This window comes from Peromyscus leucopus, chromosome 4 (genome assembly GCF_004664715.2).
Source record: "Peromyscus leucopus breed LL Stock chromosome 4, UCI_PerLeu_2.1, whole genome shotgun sequence".
Taxonomy (NCBI): Eukaryota; Metazoa; Chordata; class Mammalia; order Rodentia; family Cricetidae; genus Peromyscus; species Peromyscus leucopus.
In genome coordinates, this window is record NC_051066.1 from 13,828,378 (window position 1) to 13,851,864 (window position 23,487).

General features: G+C 52.1%; 1 protein-coding gene across 3 annotated transcripts in view; it reads left to right on the forward strand.

The window, feature by feature from the left end:
* Ccdc187 (coiled-coil domain containing 187) overlaps nt 1-17,962 on the forward strand; it is a 56,838-nt gene extending 38,876 nt beyond the window's left edge. For 2 of the 3 annotated variants that reach the window (XM_037204680.1, XM_037204679.1), the window contains 14 exons: nt 80-204; nt 314-387; nt 4,574-4,686; nt 5,155-5,348; nt 6,155-6,242; nt 6,825-6,971; nt 7,844-7,974; nt 9,766-9,923; nt 11,364-11,452; nt 11,677-11,746; nt 13,747-13,877; nt 14,232-14,344; nt 14,752-14,828; nt 15,300-17,962. In XM_037204680.1, coding sequence (XP_037060575.1) covers nt 80-204; nt 314-387; nt 4,574-4,686; nt 5,155-5,348; nt 6,155-6,242; nt 6,825-6,971; nt 7,844-7,974; nt 9,766-9,923; nt 11,364-11,452; nt 11,677-11,746; nt 13,747-13,877; nt 14,232-14,344; nt 14,752-14,828; nt 15,300-17,308 — 3,519 coding nt within the window. In that variant the 3' untranslated portion in view covers nt 17,309-17,962. The remainder of the gene's footprint in view (nt 1-79; nt 205-313; nt 388-4,573; nt 4,687-5,154; nt 5,349-6,154; nt 6,243-6,824; nt 6,972-7,843; nt 7,975-9,765; nt 9,924-11,363; nt 11,453-11,676; nt 11,747-13,746; nt 13,878-14,231; nt 14,345-14,751; nt 14,829-15,299) is intronic. The other variant, XM_037204678.1, reaches the window with a different exon arrangement.
* Nucleotides 17,963-23,487: the final 5,525 nt, after the last annotated feature.

A 23,487-nucleotide genomic window follows, 5' to 3' on the forward strand; every position in this document is an offset into this window, starting at 1 on the left:
CTGATTCTGGGATCCAGCCTGGCCTGGCTGGCTGTGAAACCTCCTCTCTCATTCTGTAACATCAACTCTTGCCTCACAGCAGCGGATGGAGAAACCCTCAGCCCAGGAAAGGCCAGCAAAGGCCACAAAGCTGGAACAGCAGCAGATGTGTGGTGGCCTAGAGCCAAGCACACTCTCTTTCAACACAGTGACAACCAGATCCAGGTGAGGCCAAGGCGGGGACCAGATGCCACCTCACAGGGTAGAAGAGGGCAGGCTTAAATTCAGGTTTCAGGCAATGACAGTGGCCTCTGGTGATTTTGTGACCCTTCAGATCACCACCCTCCCCACACAGAGACAACACCGGGTCCTCGAAGCATCCTGAGGAAGCAAGGGCAGTTTCTGCAGGTGAGCGTCCTGTGTGACGTGCTGGCAGCTAACGGGCAGAACAGTGGTAAGGATGGCATTGTAAAACCTCCCAGATGATTTTAGCCTCAAGGAGCTAGTCACACCAGCCTACAGCTTCACCCTCAGCCTGACACAGCCACTTCCCTGGAAAGCTTGGCCCCTCTGTCCATTTCTGGTGGCCACAAAGCACATCTGTAGGCTTTCGTTGATCTCCACGCTTACGCCACATGTTCTGTTGGGTGAAACATCCTGTGATGCCAGTTAGAGCAGTTGGTGGCAGATCGCTCACATCTACTGCATGCTTGTGGGCTGTTCCCTCATATCTACTGTTGTTGGGGTGCGGGGCACACTACTTAAGTATCAGATTGTGGCCTTGCCTAGTTCTCTGGGCAGTTCTATTGGTGCTATAGCACATGATCGACCTTTAGGATTCTGATGAGCTCTTGATGAACAGGGCACTTCTGCAGTGTGCTTTGTCCTAAACTCCATTTCGTATGTAAGTTTTGGTTTTGGGGTTTTTTTGGGGGGGAGGGTTCTATGCTAGCATCTCACCTGGGGTCTCCTTGGCTGGCCTGGAACTCATCGGTAGCTGAAGACTACCTTAACTTTCTGACCCTCCCTGCCTCTGCCTCCCAGGTGCTGGGGTTATAAATGTGCATCATTATGCCTGGTTATGCTGTGGCTTCATTCACACTAGGCATGCACATTACCACCTGAACCACAGCGCCTGCCCTCCAAAACATGCACTGACATCTGTAGACCACACCAGCTTTCCTGTGACTAGGGAAAAGGGTGTCTCCCTCCCACACTCTTACTTTCTATTTGTGTCTTTGTATTTGAAGTGTGTTTCTTTTTTAATCCAGCCTCTGCCTTCTAATAGAAATGCTTATCCTATTTGCAGGGAGTGGGATTATCCTCAGAATTAGGTTTAAGTTGTTCACTTTGATATCCATTTTTCTTGTTCCTTCTATCTTTTATTTTCTTTTCCCTCCCACTTTATCTGTCTCCTTTTGTGTTAAATTTTGGTTTGATTTGTTGATGCAGGGTTTCACTTGGTAACCAAGACTGGCCTGGAGCTATGTAGCCCAAGATGACCTCTAACTCATAACAGCCATTCTAATTCAGGCTCCCAGATGCTGAGGTTATATGTGTACACCCGTTTTATTTTATTTTTGTTTTTTAAGGTTAGTGTGTGTGTGTGTGTGTGTGTGTGTGTGTGTGTGTGTGTGTGTGTTGCAGAGCCAGGGTCAAACCCCAGGCTTCCTGCATCCTTGACTGCCACTGAGCTATAGCCCCATTCTTAGGAAGCACAGCCCCACCCTAGTGTCGCCTTGCTTACTTTGCTCCGTGTGCACAGAACCCACCCCTGGGTCCCTTTGTTGCTTTGTGAGCTCTGTGTGTTCGCTCTGTCTGCTTTTCTGTTTTTCATGCAATTTTGTAATGAGAGTCTCTGGTTTCCTTCATGTTCATGTGCTGGGGGTTTGTTAAGATTCAGTGATCTGTGGGTTTATCACTTCAGATTTGGAAAACTTTCAGGTCTTATTTTTGCAAATACCTTTTCTTCTTCCTCTCTTTTTCTGCAGGAATTTCGATTACACTTGATGCTGTGCATTCTTTCCTCAGCAAAATCTAATCTGCCACTAATCAATGTGGTTTTTCATTTGAGTGTTTTAAAGGTTCACTTTGAAAATTCTATTCAGATCTTTTCTTCCGTCCTCCATAATTGTAATTACTCCTTTATTTATTTGTTATTTTATGTGTATGGGTGTTTTGCCTACATGTATGTTGTGTACCACTTATGTACATTACCTGGTATCTACAGAGGCCAAAAGAAGGCATCAGATCTCCTGGAACTGGACTTACAGACTGTTATGAGCTGCCATGTAGGTTCTGGGAATCCAACCCAAGTCTTCTAGAAGAGCAGCCAGTGCTCTTAACCACTGAGCCATCCCTCCAGTAAAGAGAACTTACCCTTTTAAACATATGAATACAATTGTGAAAACTTATTTTATATTTAAATTATTTTATATGTGTTTACTTAGGGGGGGCTGTATAACAGGGCCTGCATGTGGGAGTCAGGTGACAGCAGGAGTTGGGTCCCCCTTTCCACCACATGGGTCCTGGGGATTGAGCTCAGATCCTCAGCCGGGTGGTAACTTCTTTGATGACTTTAGTTGACGACTCCCTGCTGCTCTGCTTCCTGCTGGCTGTTGTGGATTCATTTCACCTTGGTGTAAGATATTCTTGTTTCTACACGTGATGGTTAAAAAAGTAGTATTTTATTAATTCTTTGAAAAATTCAAACTGTATTTTTGATCATATTCAAACCTGCTAAATCACTGAGATCCACCCCCACCCTAACCACCCAGCTCACTCTCACATTCTCCATCCCCCCCACAACACACACACACACACACACACACACACACACACACACACACACACACACACACACGAGTCTACTTTGTGCCCTCCCGGCTGTGGAGCCTTCCCTGAGCTTGTGAACCTACCATGGTCACACCTTTAAAGAAAACCAATTCTTCCCTTCTCAGCAGCTATCAAATGCCCATGGCAGCTGGGCTGGTGATTAGACTCCCTGCCCACCTCCCCCACCTTCACGCTAGAATTCTGTCTGGCCTGGGCTTGCACAGATCTTGTGCATGCCGCATCAACTGCGTGGGTTCATTTGTGCAACTGCCTTGCTGTATCCAGGAAACGCTGACCCCTTGTAGTGATCTACCCCTGGCTCTCAGAATCATTCTGCTCCTCTTTCACAACATCTCTGAGCCTGGAGGGGAGGGTGTGATATTGCCATTCCACTTAGAGCTAAGCACTCTACGGTCTCTATATACACATTCTTTTTTAATGGTTTTTTTCAAGACAAGGTTTCTCTGTGTAGTTTTGGTGCCTGTCCTGGATCTCGCTCTGTAGCCCAGGCTGGCCTTGAACTCACAGAGATCCGCCTGGCTCTGCCTCCCGAGTGCTGGGATTCAAGGCGTGCACCACCGCCGCCAGCTAGATACACATTCTTAAGCTTTGACCTCAGATGTAGTTACTGGACTTAATCTGATCCTTTTGGGTCTTGTTTCTGTAACAGGCCAGTTGGATCCAGATCACTACTAAGACTGGGGCTGATGAAACCTCCCAAACCAGGCAGGATGGTGTGTCCGTGTGCTGCCCAGTGATCCATGGGTCACAAGGCACAAAGCCCCCAGGCTCCTTCTGGATGCTTTTTAACCTGTACTGATCCAGTCTGTTCTCACTTGACAACCAGAGATGTTGAGTATTAGAAACATAGAATCATGGGGTTCTCTTTGTGGTTTCCTCTCTAATATACCATTCCATCAACCCTAGCTGTCTGTCTCCCCAGACTCAGTTCTGTCTCCTCTCCTGGGGATCTGCCTACCTCGGTTTGTTCTCTCTCTGCTGGAGCCTAGCTCTCTTGGGAGCTTGTCATTGGTCTTCCCTCCTTTGTTTCTGTCGGTGAGCACTGTGCTGGGCTGTTGGTATCAAGTGTCTCAAAAATGCTCTTTCCTATGTGTGAGAATGTATGTAAATATGTCTGTATAAAAGACACATTTTCAGATGTGATGGTGAGTCTAGTTCCTTCTGTGCTTTCTTGGTACGATGTCAAAAATATCCTTTAATTATTTTTAAGTAAAAAGCCTTTGGGGGCCAGACATGGTGGTGTATGCCTTTAATCCCAGCACTCTGGAGGCAGATCTTTTTGAGTTCAAGGCCAGCCTTGAACAAATCGAGTTCCAGGACAGCCAGGGCTGTTATACAGAGAAATCCTGTCTTGGGGAGAAAAAAAACCTACTCTATGAAACCCACCATATCAGAGTGGTGGACAGGGGTCAGCAGCAAGGGAACTGGGCTCTGCAGTGTCCCTGTCCTTGCGTGGTGCCAGGCTTGGGACATCCTTCCCCCTCTGGCCTCAGTGTCTCCTTCTGCGAGAGCAAGGGCTGTTGTTCTGAGTACCTTGTGTTTGGCCTGGTTCTGTGTGCAGCTGTGGGTCCCATTTCAGAGCCTCTGTTTAGGGACCAAGAGTTCCAGCATTGCCTTGAGATCTGGTGTGAAGCTGTACGTCAGAGGTCAAGTGTGAGCCTTTCCCGCCTCAGACATACTTCATTTGTGAGACCCTCCTACAGCAAAGGCCCTAAGCACATGTCACTGGTTCCCTCAGGACTCAACCACGGCCTGCTTTCTCTCTCGGAGTTGAAGCCCGTGCAGCAGGACCCAGCTCCCACTCAGCGGGCTCTAGCCAAGCTCTGCCTTTCAGATAGACCCACCTACAAGGTATAAAGAGTGGGGCACGATTTTAAGGCTACATGATACTGGTGGTGGGTAGTGGGTCCCCACTGGCCCTGGTCTTGGGAGGGTCACCCTGTCATCCCATTGTCCATCTTTGCAGCTGTTCCTCCCACCCTGGGTGATAGCTGAGGGCCGGCAAGACAACAGGGTGCTTTGGGCAGGGCTGTGCACAGCCCCGCCTGCCTTGCCAAAACTCTGCAGAGGATTAACAAGTGTCCTGCCTAGCTTGGGGTGGGTGTGAGTCCAGGATGATGAGGACCCTGCCTCCCCTCTGGGAGCCTACAGCCAGGAAGGGGTGCTTTCCCAAGAAGGGCACGCCAGGAGGGAGATAAACTGGTGGGCGTTTAGGGAGGACGTCTCGGAGTCTGTGGCATCTTCCCGAGAGCTGGGACTGTGCCCAGCCCCTGAGAGGATCCAGTCGTGACAAAGCGAGGTTGCTCTTCCTCTCTGCAGTGGAGCACAGGGAGACCAGAGCCAGGGACAGAAAAGTCCAGAACCTTCCACCGCTTCACTATTGCAATGCTGGAGCAGAGTCTGAGAGATGAAGAGCTGCGTGCGCAGCACCAGGCTGCAGTGCTGCGGCTGCGTGAGCTGGTGCTGGAGGAAAAAGCCCGTGCGGAGCTGACCTGCCTGGAGCATCAGATAGGGTGAGCTCGCGTTTGTGGCTGGCCCTGCTCCACCCCCGTCGGCGTACCCCCACCCCCCACCCCCCACACCTGGACACAGATGGAGAGAGATGGCTGCAGTGACCTGGGCAGCGATAGGTAAGATAGTCAAGGTCCCAAACAAAACTAAAGCAGGAAAACAGCCATTGACCCTGTCTCTGTGATGTCTGCAGTATTTCCCGTGTGTCCCATAAGCTGGAGGCTTATGCTTCACATGCTGCTGCATGCAGGGAAGCCTCACATCACCACATAACCACCAACAGGTGGGCAGTGCAGATCATCAGCATTCTCTCGGCCTGTCCCCAATTACAGGCCTTTAGTGTGTGTCCAACTTTTTGCCATGACGAACACTGAGAAGTTGTTTCCTTAGAGTGATTTCTTAGACATAGGACTTTCATATAAGTGAGACCCATCCAGAAAACTCTAGGCCTTGCTGCGGCTGGCCTCCAAGGGTTCCTCTATTCACAGCCCGATTCCACCCTGGCCATGACATGCTGGGGGTGGATTAGTCCTTGGTGCCAGTGGAGAACCCCTTGCCTGGATGTGGTCTGCAGGTGGGAGACTCTGTCCTCTCAGGCCTTCATGCCCTAGACCATGAGACAATCATAAACATGGTGGGAGAGAAGAGTGACAGCCCAGGCTGAGGCCCCTGGGGCCCCCAGACTCTGCTCTGTGAGGGGATGTCTAGGTGTACCCGGCTGCCGGAGCCGTCCGGGTCCCGCTTTGTGGATCTCCCCCTCTCTCTGAACAGACTCTCAAGACTGCCGGTGGCTTTTCCCCTTCCCTAGGTGTCTGGGGATTGTAGGGCGTGAGGCATCACAGACCACTCTGCGGGAAAAGCAGCGACAAGCTCTCAGCAGGCTTGAGAAGGAGCGGGTAGGCATGGGCAAGGGGTGGTCACCCAGAAGCAGGCCTGCAGCCCTCCCACTGGGGGGACCAGAATGCCCCAATGCCCCAGGACATCCTTGAGCTCTCGCCACCCTCCAGTGATGCTCAGAACTGTGTGGTACCTGGAAGAGCCCGTGGTCAGAGGACTAGAAATCTAGGACGGCACATGGCCCTACATCCCTGGCTCTAAACCAGGCTTAGCCTGCTGCTAACTGTGGCCTGCAACAGGTAGCTTAGCCTCTGGGGGCTCAAGTCCCCACTGAACAGCAGTGTGTGTTTCCTAGGTCTTGGGAGGCTTTTATAATAAAGGGGTGTTACAGAGGCAGGGCAGTGGAAGTCATTTGGTGCGTAAGTACCCCAACTTCCCTCCTGCCTCCAGCTGGTGCCTCCTGACCAAACTCAGAGCAGAGCGGTAGCTAAGAGCCTGAGCAGGGCGGGTCAGGCAAGAGGCCTGTGGAGGGGAGAGGAGGGAGGGGAGAGGAGGGCCAGGCAGCCTGAGAGGCAGAGGCCCCTGGATGTCCCCTCCCTGCTCCGGTGTCCTAACTGGAATTTTCTCCTTTGGAACGTCAGAGGGAAATCCAGTACCTGAAGAAGGTGTACTTGTCCCTGCACCACGGCCGGAAGCAGCTCCTGCAGCATCAGCAGTCCATCCTCGATGTGCAGAGGTCCGTGGCCCACTTGCGGCAGGAGCTCCAGGCTCGAACCAAGCTGCTGCAGGTGGGCACGCCCAGCATCTTCATCCCGCCCCTTTGTGTCACACCTGCCACTCTTGGTGGAAAGGGCCTGGGACTGGGTGACTGTGCTGGGGGAGAAGATGACCTGCCGGGGCCCCTGCAGAGGCACTCTGGGGGAAGAGCTAGACTTCCAAGCTATGGCAGTTATTCCAGACCCAGGGTGGAAGAGGTGGAGAGTCTAACAGGAGGGAGGGAGAGAGTGGGAGGGAGGGAGGGAGGGATGGATGGATGGATGGAGGGATGGACGGAGGAAGGGAGGGAGGGAGGGTAATGTCTAGCTGGAGGAGGCCCAGGGTATCTCTCAGATGGGCCAGCAGTTGAGTAGCAGTGGGAACCTCTGTGTCCCTAACAGGCCTGGGGTGCACTGGAGAGGCCAGCCACTCCGACAGAACACCTAATAGCTGTCTGTGGAGCTGAGCCCCTGCCCCTCTCACAGCTGAGAGGGCGGATGGGTGAGGGCAAGGGAACCCTAGGCACTCGGCGCTCCCCATAACTCTGTAAGCAGAAGGACAGTGGCCTCACCTTGAGGGTAGGGACAAAGATGGGTGAACTTCTCTCTGAAGCACCTGCCATAGGCCAACCTTCAGGAGAGGGGACTCTGGACTGCCTGACTCTAGAGTTCTCCATGCCTCTGGGCAACTTAGGGCAGAAGTTTGTCAGTAGGGGTATAGGCCTGATAAGGGACAGGACAGCTTGTTCCAGCTGGTGTCCACTCCTGTGGGAATGTGCCATCTACAGTGCTTGAGGGTGTCCCACGGTGGCCACTGCCATGTGCACCCGCCTCCTGCTTTTCCGAAAAGGGACTGACTGGCTGAATGTGGTCACATCAGGCTTGCCCTGTGATATTTCTCCTAGAGTTCCAGCCCCAGCATCAAGGTCGCCTGGGAGGGGGTCTGCGACACAAGTCAGAAGACAGAGGGACATAGACCTGGAAGCCCCCAAAGCCACCACCCCAAGGAAATCTCTGAGAGCTCAGAAGTGGTGAAGTGAGTGGGTCAGGGTTGGAGTGAGGGGAGCTGGCCCTGGCACCTGCCACAGCAAGCCTTTCGTGTATTTGCTTTCTGCAGTACGGTCCCATTTCACTCAGCTGCTCCAGGAGGATGGGAGGGTAGAAGGGCATGGGAGGACCAGACCTGACTGAGCTCCAGGGGGATGGGAGGGTAGAAGGGCATGGGAGGACCAGACATGCCCTGAGCTCCAGGGAAGAGCAAACAGCAGCCACAGTTACTGGCTCTGTGGTTGACAGGGACATGGGCACAGGAAGCTTCCTAAAGCACTTCTGTGGGTGTGGAGTAACAGAGCACACGAACAGCCTGGCTTAGGGCAGCAGAAGGTGTGTATGTGACCACTCCAGCCTCTAGGACTATAGGGTTGTTCTAAGCCCAGCAGCAGCTGGACTCTGAGGCCTGGCCACCAAGGCCATTTGCAGCAAAAGGGGGTAAGGTCCCTGCCTGTGCTCGGAGGGGCATGAAGAGTATCCCTTGACCACAGGCTGGTGGAAGGAACAGCAGGGCTTCTCCCATTAAGACCTTTCTGGCTTCCCCATGCTGGAAACTGTAGCAGGCTTTCTTGGACCACCAGCCCACAAATCATGACACGGAGACTTATTATTAATGAGTGCTTGGCCTTATCTTATGCTTCTCCCACTAACTCTTAGAACTTTATTTAACCTGTTTCCCTTCATCTACGTTTTTGCCTCGGGGCTTTTACCTTTCTTTCATTCTGTATGTCCTACTTTTGCTGTTTTTTCTGTGGCTGGCTGGCAGTTGCCTGGCTGACTGGCTGGCCCCAGGTATCTCCCTTTTTTTTTTGTCTCTCATTCTCTTCCCTCTCTGTTCTCTCTGCCCTCCAGCCCTGCCTCTCCCTTTGCTGCCTAGCTATTGGCTGTTCAGCTTTTTATAGACCAATCAGGTGCTATAGGCAGGCAAAGTAACACATCTTTACATGGTTAAACAAATGCAGCATAAACCAATGTAACACACCTTACATAGTTAAAATGACATTCCACAAAAGTAAACACTGTTCCACCCTGCCGAGCAGCACTGTAGGGGTGGGGTGATCTGGAGGCGGTTCTCATCCTGGCAGTCCCCTCTTCCTCAGGTACCCACCGCCAGCCCTGGGGAGGCTATCACCACCCAGGCCCTAGCCATTAGTTCTTGGGCTTCCCCCCTCCGCCTTGAGGGTGGGGGTGGGGATTGAATAAGCTCACCTCTATGAATCGAGTGCCTCAGGCTGGCCTGCAAGAGGGGAGATTTTCTAGAGCTTTCTCTGGTACCTCTCACCAGCCTTGGCAAGAACAGTCCCTCTGTGCCCTCCTCTCTGCTCCTGTCAGCAGGGTGCAGGCCGGGCCGGGATAGCATGCCTATTCCTGGCCATGAACTTGATCTACAGCACTTGATGTTGGTGAAAGTGCTGGGACTCGGAAGCCGCCCTCAGGCAGAACCCTTCCTTTTGAATCTCTAGAGTTTCCCCAGGGTACTGAGAGCCAGGCTGGCTGGTTCACATGGGGGACCCAGGCAACAAGGGGAAGGACCAGAGACTCCTAGGCCCCATAGCCTCTCCTCCATTGGAGGCGCAGGCCCTGCTTGGGAAGCTGCCGAGTGAACAGGGACCAGGACCCTGTCTTCTGCTTGGCCGATGGCCAGAGCTGGCCCTGGATGTGGCTCAAGGTGGTTCTAGAGACAAGGGCTTGCCGAGTGTTGCGGTCAGGGATGGGCACCCTGGGTGGAACAGTGGGGTGGGTACTCACATCTGTTCTACTGTGTGTTGCCCTGCAGCCTCCCTGAGCAGAAGGAAGGGACACCTCCCCAGACGACTCCAGTTGCAGATGAGCACCTGCAGCCTCGGAGGCTGCTGCAGCCTCGGAGGCTGAAGTGGGCAGATGTGACTCCTGGGACTGGAAGCCCACCTGTGGAGCGTGGGCATGGCAACCAAGGTAGTTCAGGGCAGTGGCAGTCACTCGATCGGTCGGCCCCAGCCTTCTGTGGTGGCAGCATTAATTAAGCTTGGGCTGAGACAGTCCCGCATACCAGGCCACCAGGCCAGTGTGTGACCTGGATTACCCAGGCCTCGGTGGGCACATCTGAGTTGCAGCAGAGTGCCCATTGGGCTGGCCCACAGGGGGCCTGCCCCTCGAAATACTCGGAGACACGGAACATGGGGTGCCACAGGAAGCGGCCCCGACAGCCTCTCCTGCTGTAGAGGGCTCCTGGCAGGTGCAGCTGCTCAGAGCTGATGTGGCCTGCCAGTCAGTGCAAGCCTGGGGCTGCCCACAGGCAGGTCAGAACACAAACCTGTCAAAGCAGCAAGACCTGGCCATGTCCCCCTGCTGCCAGGCAGGCATCAGGACTGAGCATGCCCTTCCCTGGCATAAAGGAGTTCGTTCTCCTGGTTCAGGGCAGAACCTCCAGGCAGAAACCTTAGCAGAAAGCCGTCTAACATGATTCCTGGCTGTCCCCATCTCACCATGGCCCGGCAGGTTTGCTCTCTGTCCCACTAGGAAGAATCCAGGAAAATGAGGGGGCTGCCTCCAGCACACTCTGCCCCCATCAGCCCATGAGCTGCTGGTGTGACCGCTCGGCCCGTGCCTCATTCTGCCTCCATCCCTGTTGAAGGAAGGGATGTTCCCCCCTCCCTGACCTTAGTCTTGCTCTATGATGAGATCAATGTCATTTTCGTTTCTGGAGGCTGCCACAATAGAATTCTGCAAAGTAGATGCTCAAACAAATGTATGCCCCACCCCCATTCTGGAGACCAGAAGTGGGAAATCTGTGTTCTCTCCAAAGGCTCCAGGGCAAGGCTCCTCTAGTTCCTTTTGGCTCCAGATGTCCCTAAATCTAAGGCTGTCTCCAGTCTCTGCCTCTCGGTGCCTGCCTCTTTTCTCCTGTGTCCACTTCCTCTCCCATCTCTTTTAGAGTTAGGACCTGCCCAACTCTAAGATGAGCTTGTCTGGAGATTCATAATTATATCTGCAATGGCCCTCTTACAAATACGGTCTTATTCCCAGGTTTGCAGGTTATGCGTTGAGCACACTGTCTTTAGACCCCAGAGTACCTAGGCACACGGTGTGGGGGACACAGGGTGGAGTTGGCCCCCTCGGACACTTGCAGCTATGGTCAGCGATGCTGAAGAGGTTTGGGCATGGGGGCAGAGGACCCTTCAGCATTATGACCAGAACATGAGGCAGGTGTGGAGGGGAGAGTGTTAGAGCCGCAGTGGGGGCCCTAGGCTGTGCGGAACTCTGGTCCTTAGAGAGGGGGAAATCAGTAGAAAGCCTCACCTAACCTCCAAAGCAGCAAGCTGTGTGATGCGTCTTACGTCTGGGGTTCTACAGAGGCTGGACAGTGTGAGTGACCCCAGGAAATGTGTCTTTCAGGACCTGGAAAACAGCCTTACGTCTCTCCCCCTGGTCTGCTGCACTCGAGTTCTCTGGACCCTGAACATCAGAAACCCCCAGCCTTTCCTGTATGCAACCCCTCTGGGGAGCCCCTCTCCCCAGCCCTGCTGGCTTGGAAAACCTCCCCTACCATTCTGCCAGCCTGCAGCTTGATCTCGGTTGGGACTCCTGGGTGCCCATGTGCTAGCACCCTTGGTACTGGTGGCTCCTGGCCATCTTAGTCCTTGGAGTTCTGTCCCCAGGCGGCTCCCAGACTCTCTGGTATATCTTTCCTTCTGTCTTGTTGATGCAGATCTTCAAGAAAGATGGCAGCCTAGCCTCTCAGCTGAAGCCACAGGAGGCCAAGGAACCGCCTCCTCCAGGTAATGCCCCGGAAACAGTCTGTGGGCCATCCCTGTGTGGATCTTTCCAGGAGCTTTCCTCACATCCAGTGGACCCTGTCCAAGGCTGGTATCCAGCGGTCAAGCAAGGACAGGGAGGTCCCCAGGGAAAAGTCGAAGAGGATGGATGCACGTGACCCCCTGCTGTGACCACGGACCCTTCATGGTAGAAGACTGGCCGACTCCGTTGCCTGTGGGAGATGATTCGGCTGCTTCCTCTGGGGGCATTAAAGACAATACCTGGTCTGGTTGTTTTAGCTGTAGCTTCGTTTATCTAGACATTTCTAAGAGCTTAGAAACCAGCACAGTCAGAAGCATCCTTATTAACAGACACCACAGATTTACACAAATCAAATTCCCAACTTTCTGAACGATGCACTTGGCCCTGAGGCCTCCCTGAGGGCAGAACTGATCTTGGGAGGAGGGGTAGGAGAGTCCAGTTCTCTCTCGGGGGGTTGCCCTGGGGCTGACATTGAGGGATTGGCCTGGCTGGCCTGGCTGGCTCACAGTGAGTTGATGCCACCTCTGAGTTCCCCACTCCTGGGTCACAGCCCTGGGTTCCGAAGCTCCATCCCTCCACCCCCTACTCAGCCTCTACCCTCAGAAGCAAGAGGGAGGCCAAATCTTGTCAGACTGTGCGGGATCAAGGCACTCTTCTCATTTGGGGCCAGAGAGAGTGCATTCCAAGTCAGTTAGGATAAGAAGAAGCAAGGCCTTCCCAGTGCATTAAGATTATCCAGGAGAGTTAGGACAGGTGGGGTTCCCGGGGTCAAAGGTGATGGTGGGCAGGGGGCATGCAGAGCCCATTTCCATGGCTTTCCGGTCTGCTGGAGTCACGCCTCTGTTGGCTCTTGTTAGGGCTCTGTGGACATTGTTAGGCCTGATGCCCCTCACCGTTCATGTTGCTCTCTTCTGCCCTGTGACCGTGTGTGTGTGTGTGTGTGTGTGTGTGTGTGTATGTGTGTGCGTGTGTGTATGTGTGTACTAGCTGTCACATGTGGACTTCAGTGTGTACTGAAGTCAGCCAGTACTTAGACCACACTCAGGGACCCTGTTGTCACTTGGGGTGAGTATGCTCGTTACCCACCCTGCAGGTGAAGAGCCTGGGGCCTGAGAACTGAAGTACCTGGACCGTGATGGTGGAGCTTATTAGTGATGGTCCAGGATGCACCTGTCTGATCCAGGGCTAGCCACTCCCTAGTCAGAAGATGGTTCCTGCAAGGTTCTTGGGAACACCCTGGCGTGACCATTAGAGAAGTCCAGGGTCCTTCCTGCAATGACCCCGCCACCTTGGCCTTCATCCCAGGCTCTGGATGAGAGCTTAGGGCACCATACCTCTAGTCCCATAGGCCAGTGGGACTCAGGAGCCCAACAGTCTACCAGGGGCCAGGCAGGACTCAGATCTAGGTATACTCTGGCTCTGCTGGGCACTGCTTTGGGCCACTTGTCTGGCCTTTTAGCGTGCCATGAAAGACCATGCCATGTCCAAGGCCTACCCTTACCTGAGTGCCCGTGCCCCTCACAGTACTAGAGAGCCTCTGCATAGTGCTGAGACAAGGAAGGGAACGGCTCTGACAAGGGGTCCCAGCCACTTGTGGGAGGTCCCCCAAAGGAGGGGAGGAGGGCTATAAGTTTTTGTTTTCTGAGACAAGGCTGTAAACCAGGTTGGCCTGGGACTCCTAGAGATCAGCCTGCCTTTGCCTCCCAAGTGCTTGTGTTCAAGTGTGTGCCACCCACCTGACAATAGGGATGCAAATTTAAAATGTTTTTTTCCATGTGCTTTTCCCCCAGGACTTCACATCACTCATTATCCAACAGGATAATTTGGGAAACACAATCACATCTTTTAGGTGCTCACACACATCAAATGCCACAGTCAAGTCTTGCATCCGTTTTGAATTTTCAGATATTTTTCCTGGGAGCCACTGCTTTGCCCTTCTGCATCTATGCATGCCAGCGTTCACAGTCTGCTTGTCCCACAGGCGACCTACAGACCAAGCCCAGTGCAGCTTGGGCAGTGGAGAGACAGCCTACAGACAGCCATGCTTGGAGCTTGCATGGAGAGTGTGGGCAGTCCCTAAGTGGAGATGGTCCTTGTCCTGAGGAAGCCAGAGTGAGTCAGGGTGTGGCCATGTGCCGTCTGCAGGCTATGGGGGCACTGGCCTGCTGTGTGGCCTCAAGGGGCTGCCTTGTACATCACAGGAGGCTGTCCCAGGATGAGGGCTCAGAGCGCGTTCCAGGCAGTTCATACGGTTCTGCAAGTTGCGGGTTCTAAGAGTCTCACCTCACACTCAACGCTTGGGCAGAAAGAAAGTCTTCCCAGGGAGAAAGGAGATGTGATGATTGGGATCTTTGGGGCCCTCTTCAAGGGTCCCTTTAGTCTCAGGAAGCACAGCCTTTGATCCCCAGTGGAGGAGGTGGGAGAGGGCCTAATGGATATCTTACTTTTCCAATGTGTTTCCTGCAGGTGGCTGAAAACAGAACAAATCAAGGGCTAGGTGTTTCCAGAAGCCCCAAGGGCGAACACCAGGGAGAGACACATTGGCAGTCAGAGCAGCAAAGGTGTGGAGCATGGGTTGGGTAAGGCACTGAGGCATGGAGACAGTCTTAGCATCTGGGACCTCTCAATGCCTAGACTCCTCCCCACCCCTCCTGGACTGTGCCCAGCTGCATACCACTGGCTCTGATTCCTTCTTGGTATCAGAGTTGTTGCCCAATGAAGGGCCAAGATGGAGCTGGGGGACACAGGTGTCTGGAAGTGTCCCCACCTGCCACCTGATCAAGGTGACTTGTGGTCAGATGTTGCCCCCATCCCCCACCCCCATCCCAGGTAACCCTGTGTGGCAATGGTGGCTTCAATGGTGGGTGATTGGCAGGGCTGTTCATAAAAGTGTGTCATGGGGGTCAATGACTGTGAGCCCTGGGGCAAGGGCAACTGGAAGTAAGACTCCTTCCCCAGCAGCCAGGAGTTCACCATGTGCTTGCAGGAGAGAAGCCTGTCAACAGGAGAACCCAGACATCCCCTCCACCCGCCTGGAAGCTGACCAGAAGGCTGCTTCCCCAGGTGAGGTTCCCATCCCTTTAGGACCCCTACCACCACCCCAGGGTTATTCAAAGACCATTAAGTCTTCACTTAGAGGCTATCCAAAACCAGGTCTTAGATCAAAGTGAGGCTTTTGTGAAGGCGTATTGCCCTGTCCTCCATACTGCCTGGCTGGGATGGGGGAACCCTGCTGACCCTTTCCCCTAGGGCTGCAGGCTGAGTCTAAAACTTCAAAACAAGCCAAACAGAGCCAAACACCACCTCTAACAACAGCTGAGGTGGTATAGGCTGAGTCCAGACACTCAGGGACAGCCACATGTGACCCACAAGTAGGGGAGGGGCTGAAACAGTTACCTAGGGGTTGTAACTGGTACCAGTGCCCTTTTTAGTGTCTTCTGTTAGAACATCTTTTCAATTTGAGACTGCTTCTGGTATAGTCTACCATGTAGGGTGTGGCGACTGTGAGACACTCCCCAATTCAATCCATCTCAGCAGCTCCTGTGGCCAGTGAGGAGGAGGCACAGCCAGCCTGGCACCCCGACAGCCCTCCGTCCCAGCCTGCTGCCATCTTGGACGTGTGTTCTGAGTCTGTTTCTAGTAGCTTCTCAGGGTCTTCAGAAGCCCCTGCCTTATCCCTCACCCCTTCAGCGGGCTCATCAAGCAGCCTTTCCTGTTCATCTCTCCAGGAGTTTCAGAAGGCCACAGCCACCCTAGTCCAACTTTCTAACAGTTCCACATCCCTGTCTAACTTGGAGGCTGAAGATACTCTGCCTGCAGATCCCCGTTGGTCTAGGGAGCTTTCTGCTCATGATTCCTGGGAGAAACCTGGTCTGCCTCCATTCTGGGACCTCCACCAGGGACTTCCGCCGCTGGAGGGGCTTCCTGAGGATGTAGGCCAAGTGACCCTGCAGAGACTAGAAGGCAGTGAGGCCAGACTCCTGAGTGACTTCTCTGAGGAGGCAGCTGTGGCAGGAGGCTCAGAGCCAGGGTACGACTTCACTCAGGCAGGCTGGCCATTGTCGTTCCCACATGCCCCTTCCCCAAGATTGGGGTCCGAGTTGTCAGAGTCCTCCAGCCAAATCTGGGATGAGAACTTTGAGGACCCCAGCCCTTGTGTTGAGCCACCCTCAGGATGCTCCTTGCCTGCAAATGATTCTTTGGACCTGGAAGGCCGTGGAGGGCTCTATGTCACTCTTCCCTCCCCGGGGCCTGGGGAAGAACAAGAAGCTTCCAGAACCAGTAGGAACCTGACTGGTGCATCAAATACAGGGGAAACGAGGCAGATGTCCCCAGTGGCCACTTTCACAGTGTTCCCACCCCAGATCCCTTCTATCAGTGACTCGACTCTGCCACTGTCCTTTCCTTTGGACACTTCCACCTCTGGAAGGGCAGGTCTCAGCAAAGCAAAGATGCCTACTGAGGCCTCAGCTGGCTACCAGGGGGAACCCCCGGATGCTGATACTAATCCATCCATACAGAGGAAGTCCCTACAGGCCTTGCCTGATCCTAAGGCTGCCGTGACCCTGAATGCTCCTTCTGAGGACAGAGCCCCCCTTGTCACAGAGGTAGCCAGTCCGTCATATGTAGATGGAGTCCTGACTGAAATACTGTCTCCTGTGGATGAGGAACTATCTTACGACAGTGGGGACCTTCCATCCTCCATCCACAGGGACACTCGCCTCCCTCCACCACCTCCTTCTCCCCAAGCAAAGAGTGACATCAATGAGCCCAACCCCAGCTCAGAAGACTTCCCTTCCCCGCCTGAGGAGGCCATGTTTCCAGGTGACTCACTGGACACCCTAGGGGAGGATATGTCCGTTACTGTTGAAGACATGTCCTCCTTATCTGAGGAGGCTCTGGAGGAAGCCCTTTCCCTGGGGCCCCAGAAGTCAGGGCACTGCCTAGGAGCATCTGGGCAAGATGGAAGCCTGAATGACTCAAGTTCAACATCTCCCTTGAGTAACTGGGTAGTCAGTGCCCCTGAGACATCCCCAAGACTGCCAGCTCAGCCCCTGAGTCCATCCCCAGTGGCTTGTGTGACCAGAAAGAATCTTGAGGAGGCCTCGGGCAGTCAAGGTGGACCTTGGGAAGCAGCACCGTGCTTCAAGAGTGCAGAGCACCAGCTAGGTACAGAACACCTTTTAGACAGAAGAGCAGCCACATCCTCACCCTCCTGGTCTGCACCCTCTGAAAGCCCACCCCCGGGCCCAGTGCCCTCAGTGGCCAGTGGCCAGGCTGAATCCTCCAAGCACACTAGTAAGAAGGAGAGGGAAGGCCAGAGCTGCTGGACAGAGGGCCAGCCCAAGCTCCAGGATTTGTTGGACAGACAGGAGCTCTGTAGGAGAGACTCGGCGTTTGACCCTGCCTCTGGGACCTGTGTGGATCTTCCAGGGACAGGAGATGCTGGGCCAGTGGATGTGGTGTCCACCCAGCTCAGCAGGAGGATCTTGTGTGACTCTCTGGCTGCACTTTCAGGGTTGGCCCCTGGAGACAACCCCTAGGGGTGTGCTCCGAAATGATAGGAACGCATAGACATCTGACATGTGACTCTGTGTGTGTGTTATCTGTGTGTCTGTCTGTTTGTGCCTGTGCGTCTCTCTGTCTGTCTGTATACACAAGAACCTGATTTGAGGGACCTGGTCTTCCCATTGTCATACAGAATGTTCACACTGCACCAGGCTGGCAGGATAGTTATCTGAAACAAACAATAGTCATGAGATTCTCTCATGCCCAGAGTATCCCAGCTTCTATCAGGCTCTCAAAGGGTCCAAACCTCAGTGATTGAGGCATGCACAGCAAAGGCTATGTAGGATGGTGTCCAGTGGCTGCCCAAGGAAAGCGCAGGAGGTCAGAGGCTCCAGCTAGAACAAGGTAGTGTGGGAGTCATTGATGCCAAGGGGAAAAGTAGTGTTGGAGGCCACCAAGCAGAGAAGTGATCAGAGTACATGGAGGATCTGTCCTGGGCTTTGTCTCAGCCTGTAAATACCCAATGTTCACCTACCTTTAACGTGTGTGTGTGTGTTTGTGTGTGTGTGTGCGCGCGCGCGCATGTGTGCATGTGCTCTTGGATTCCCAGAAGAGGGTGTCACAGCTGGAGTTAAGGTGGTTGAGAGCCATCTGATATGGGTGCTGGGAATTGAACTTAGGTCCTCTGGAAGCTGGAAACACTCTTTTTTAAAAAAAATATTTATTATGTATAGTGTTCTGCCTGCATGTATCCCTGCAGACCAGAAGAGGGCACCAGATCTCATTACAGATGATTGTGAGCCACCATGTGGTTGCTGGGAATTGAACTCAGGACCTTTGGAAGAGCAGCCAGTGCTCTTAACTGCTGAGCCATCTCTCCAGCCCCAGGAAACACTCTTAATCACTAAGCCATCTCTCCAGCTCTTGACTTTAAAAAATATTTTGTGTGTGTGCATGTGTGCATGCCATGGTCCCTGTGTGGAGGTTAGACGACAACTTTTGGGAATTGGTTCCTTCTGCAGTGGTTTCTAGGGATCAAACTCAGCTTGCCAGGCTTGCATGGCGAGTGCTTTTACAGGCTGAGGTATCTGTCTCGTTTGTTTGTTTTTGAACGTGGGTTATGGGAACTGAATGTAGGTCTCATACTTTCAGGGCAAATGCTTAATCAGCTGAGATATCTCTTCAGTCCCATCTGGATCTTGCTATGTCTCCTGTTTCCAACAGATTGCTTGTGGCTGAGGGACATTTGTTCATCTTGTGGAGATGGGGAGCAGATAACTGGTCACCCTTGACAAGCAAGGCTTAGGGCTTGTCCCCAGGGGTTGAGGGTCTCTCCTGGTCTTGTGATATTTTTTGCTTTCATAGGGCTTGCTGGGACACTAAGTTTCTCAGAAACACAGTGACTGGGATCCAAAAAGACATCTTGTCCCTTGTAGGCTGGGCTGACTAGAGAAAGGCCTAGACGGCCTCCTTTATTCCCTGGGGGCCTTCCAGGACAGAATGAACAGAGTGGTTCTTGAAATGTGGGCAGGTGACACAGATGGCTTTTGTATAAGGAAGCAGTGGCCATTCTCCCCCAGAATGCCTTCTTCCCTCAGGACTCGCATCCAAGGACTTGTTGATCCAACCACACAGGATTTGCTGTGTGGAAGGAAGCCAACGGCTTAATCATAAGAATGAGACCAGCTTGCAGAGCCAAGGGCCTCAGCCAGCTGGGGGCTGGGCTCACAGGAGCCTAGGGTACGGGATCTCTACAGGGAGTGGAGAGGCCCTGGGGTGGGCTCCTATAGTCAGTTCCCCAGGAGAGCAGAACACTGGGGGCTCGTATAAGGGTGAGGACAGGCCACTAAACAGTGACTTCTGCCAGGTGCCACCTTCACCTCCCTCAGGGGACTCTGGTGTATTCCTGAGGGAGAACAGGCTGCCTGCCACTCACTCCTGGCAGCCCGGTGTTACCCCACAACTGTATCCCGACCAATTGTAGTCTCTGGTGCTGGTGCACAGCCGCAGACAACAGAAACCTCTGCTTTTTTAGCTGCACGGAGGCTTTTCTGGGACCCAGAGCATTAGGGGGATGGGCTGTCTTTGGGGATTCTAGGCTCTTGTGCTGGAAGCCACACAGAGTCCCCTGACTAGACGCCCATGCAGGTGGGGGTGTCCTGATGCATCTTATTTGTGCAGCTTTCTGTCTCCTTGTCTTTAGTGCCCTGGGGTAGCAGCATTGTGTGCATGTGTTTGTGTATGCCTGGGTTTTGCTCTGTAACCCAGGTTAGCTTTGAACTCATGTAAATCTCTCTGTCTCAGCCTCCCTCCCGAGTACTAGGATATTAGACATGAGCTGCCACACACCTCAAAGGAAGTGGCTTTTACACAAACCCGGAAGTCTTTCAGAAGAAGCAGCTTTTGAATCTGTTTTCTGAATCAGGCTTGGGCAGGATCCCATGGGATGGAGCTCACATACATGGTTAGAACCCCCAGAGGTTGCTTGCCTTAAATCAGCATGTACAGTGTGTGCATGTTTGTATATACATGGGTGTGCGTATCTAATCATCTGTCATCCATCCTTTTGTTTTAATTTCTTGTTTATTGATGTATATTCACTGTTCTCTTGCTGGGTCTCATAGAGACATTGTCTCCCAAGTGCATCATGTACTCTGACTGTATTCATCCTCTGCCCTGTCCTTCCTCCCTTCCTCCCCACCTCCCCTTCTTTCCCTCAGTCTTGCTTACATCTTATTTTAATCCTTAAACACTATGCTTAAGAATAATCTGTGCCGATGAAATTGGTTTATCTCCATGAAAAGTCTGGGTCACTGCGTTCGTGTTTAGCAATGTATCATGGGAAATTATGCACATAAAAGAAGTTGAAAGCTGGGCAGTGGTGGCGCATACCTTTAATCCCAGCACTCGGGAGGCAGAGCCAGGCAGATCTCTGTGAGTTCGAGGCCAGCCTGGACTACCAAGTGAGTTCCAGGAAAGGTGCAAAGCTACACAGAGAAACCCTGTCTCGAAAAACTAAAAAAAAAAAAAAAAAAAAGTTGAACACTTCATGTGATAGCTAGGTAATATGTGTGTTTTTGTTTTATATATCAGTTTTTAAAAATTAAAAAAATACTTGAGTAAAGTCTAAAATACGAAGAAATTATCTTCAGAAAATGGTTTTTGTTTTCATTTTTATACTTCTGTATATACCAAGATATCCCCCCTGCCAACCAGGATTGAGGCTTGGGCCAAGGCTTGGCACAAACTAGGAAAACTTGCTAACATTGAACCGTCCCCAGCCCCTTTTCACTTATTTGTTTTAACATTCATTTACTTGTATGTGTGTGGGTGCCGCAGTGTCTGCGTGCGGTCATAGAAGAACTGCCAGTCAGTTCTCTCCTTCTACCACGTGGGGTTTGTGGATCAAACTCAGGTCATCAGGTTTAGCAGCAAGCACCAATACATCCCTTTTACTTCTTCTCAGCACCTGGAGAGAGAAACTAAGACCTGGAGGGACAGGTTCTTACTGCGCTCCCAGGCTGGCCTTGAATTCACTCTAGCCCAAGCGACCTGGAACTTGCAATCCTCCTTTCTCAGCCTCCTGAGTAGCGCAGGTCTACATTACCGTGCTCAGCCATCTTATATTTTAACACTTTTTTCCAGTGTTGGGGACGGAATATAGAGCCTAGTATAGAGCTAGTGAAGTGCTCTCCTATGAGTCCCGTCCCCCGCCCACCACCACCCCTGCCCATCTGATCTCCTTTTAAAACTTTATTCACAAAGAATTATTTTTATTTTATGTGTGTGACTATTTTGTCTGCATGAATGTATGTGCACCATGGGTGTGCCTTGGTACCTGCAGAGGTCAGAAGAGGGTTTGCATCCCTGGAACTGGAGTCACAAACAGCTGTGAGCCACCACGTGGGTGCTGGGAATCAAATCCTGGTCCTCAAAAGCAACAGGTACTCTTAACTGCTGAGCCATCTCTCCAGACTCTTCTAATTAAATGGCTTTAAAATTTTTTTTTTTTGTTTTTGTGGTTTTTTTTTTCTTTTCTCAAGACAGGGTTTCTCTGTGTAACAACCCTAACTGTCCTGCAACTCATTCTATAGACAAGGCTAGCCTTGAACTCACAGAGATCTGCCTTTGTCTCATCCTATAAATGTCCATTGTTCACCTATGTCTGGCAGTCATGGGTGAGATTCTCTCATGCCCATTACAGGATGGCTGTGTCTGTATTCCCTGGGCAGAGTGTCCACTTTCTATCAGGCTCTTGAAGTGCTGGGATTAAAGGCATGCACCACAACCAATAGGCTTCTAATCAAATTTTATTGATTATAATCCACATATCATAGTTTCCTTTTAAAAATGTACATATTAGTGACTTTTAATACACTCACAAAATTGTGCAACTAGTTATTTCTTGAATGAGAAGACCCCTTGTGGGTGCGGATTATTGATAGATGAGCATCCTGCTAGGCTTAGGGACATGTGAGTCCAGGGCTGATCCATCCAGGGCTTGGCTTCTCCCACCCATGCTCAGAGGCCCAACTGTAAGGCATTATCTCCTCTGACTAGCTTATGGCCTCTGGGGAACCCACATTCAACAGGCAGGTGGAACGGGAAAGCCCCCTTGGTGGCAAGCCATCAGATCTGTCCTGCCTCTGCTGCAGGCTTTGGTGATGGTTTCCAGGCCATTTACAATTCCTTTGGGCCCCTGCTATGAAGTAGGATCCCTTTCCCAACAGCCCCTTGCAGACCCACAGTTCACTTGGCCTCAGGGGCGTCCCAGCCTCTTATTCCAGTGAGCTCTCAGGAAGCCAACTTTTATGCAGTAGAACGCTTGGCTCCAGGGATCTGCCAGCTAAGCTCCTGCACCAGGTTTCCCAGCTGGTGCCAGAGCACAGAAGAGGTTTGGTCCAGTCAGGGAATATGCACTCTTTGGTGTATATAATTTTAAGACACATTTCTGACCTACAGCTTTCCTATTGACTGCCCTGTGGTTTTTTGGAATGAATTAGTCTGTAATCCTTTACTTGTTTTTTTTTTTTTTTTTTTTTTTCCTATTTATTGCTAACCTCTTTGGATTTATGAGGCTGAGTGAGGAGAATTATGTATTTTACACACATGTTTGGCATGGCAATAAATCTCCCCCATCAAAACCTTGTAAACTTGCCTCAAATTCCACAGCAGCCCCTTGCCCCTGCCCAGTCTTAGTTTCATGGGGGTTGGTGCTGAAAGCTAGGCACATTAGGGCTATACACACAATACAGCCAGGATCTCCCCAGAGCCACCTCCCCTGGGTACAGAGCAGGTGCAGCATGCTTTAGCCTTGGCACAGTGTCCTTGAAGGGAAGCTGGTGATGGGAAACTAATGAGAATCAGGCCAGGCTTTCTGAAGACTGCTGTAGCTGCAGGAGCCAAGCCATGAAATTACTCTTGTGGGCGGAGAGAAAGTATATCCACAGAAAGTGCTAGACACGCTTTATCTAGCTAGCATGTGTGCGAGCAGAGCGCTTTGGCATTCAGACGTATTGACCCTGGTGAGGCTTCAGCCCAAGGTCCCTCCCTCCAAGGTCTCAGGCTGTACCCGCCCTGGTTCTGATCCTTTGTAACCACTTGGGCCAATAAATCTTGACATGAGCCTCAGGAGAAGCCATTATTTTTCATAGAAAATAGTTATTTCTCTGTTAACCTGTGCCTTTGATTTTCCTGTGATCTGTCTCTGTCAGTGCCCTGCTAAGCAGTCCCCTTGGACCATGCTTTCAACTTTCCACATGCCAAACTGTCACCCAACGTCCCCCAGCCCCTAGGGCTTCATGCCCAGCTCCACCATGACAGCCACTCTCATAAAAACAAGTGGATGGGAGCCAAAGACTCCCTGGATCACAGAGCATTCTCACTGTGCCTCTCGTCTGAGCCCTGGAGTCTAGTTGCTGTGGGATGGGAGGAGAGTGGATTTGTCATCACTGAGACACAGTTGCAGCAATGGACACAACCCATGTGGTCCCCAGCAACCCGAGGAGTCTCCTTGTCCTTCAACGATTTCCACCCAGATCACACCAGATCCTTGACTTTGCCATCGATAAGAATTTCAGGACTAGCCTGACCGTAGTGGAGTTCATTAGGAAGAAAGTAACAAAAACTTCATCGGAGTGATTTAATAGAGAAGTGCTCAGAGAAAGAACAGGGCACACCTAAGCCTGGGTGTTGGCTTCTCAAAGGACAGTCA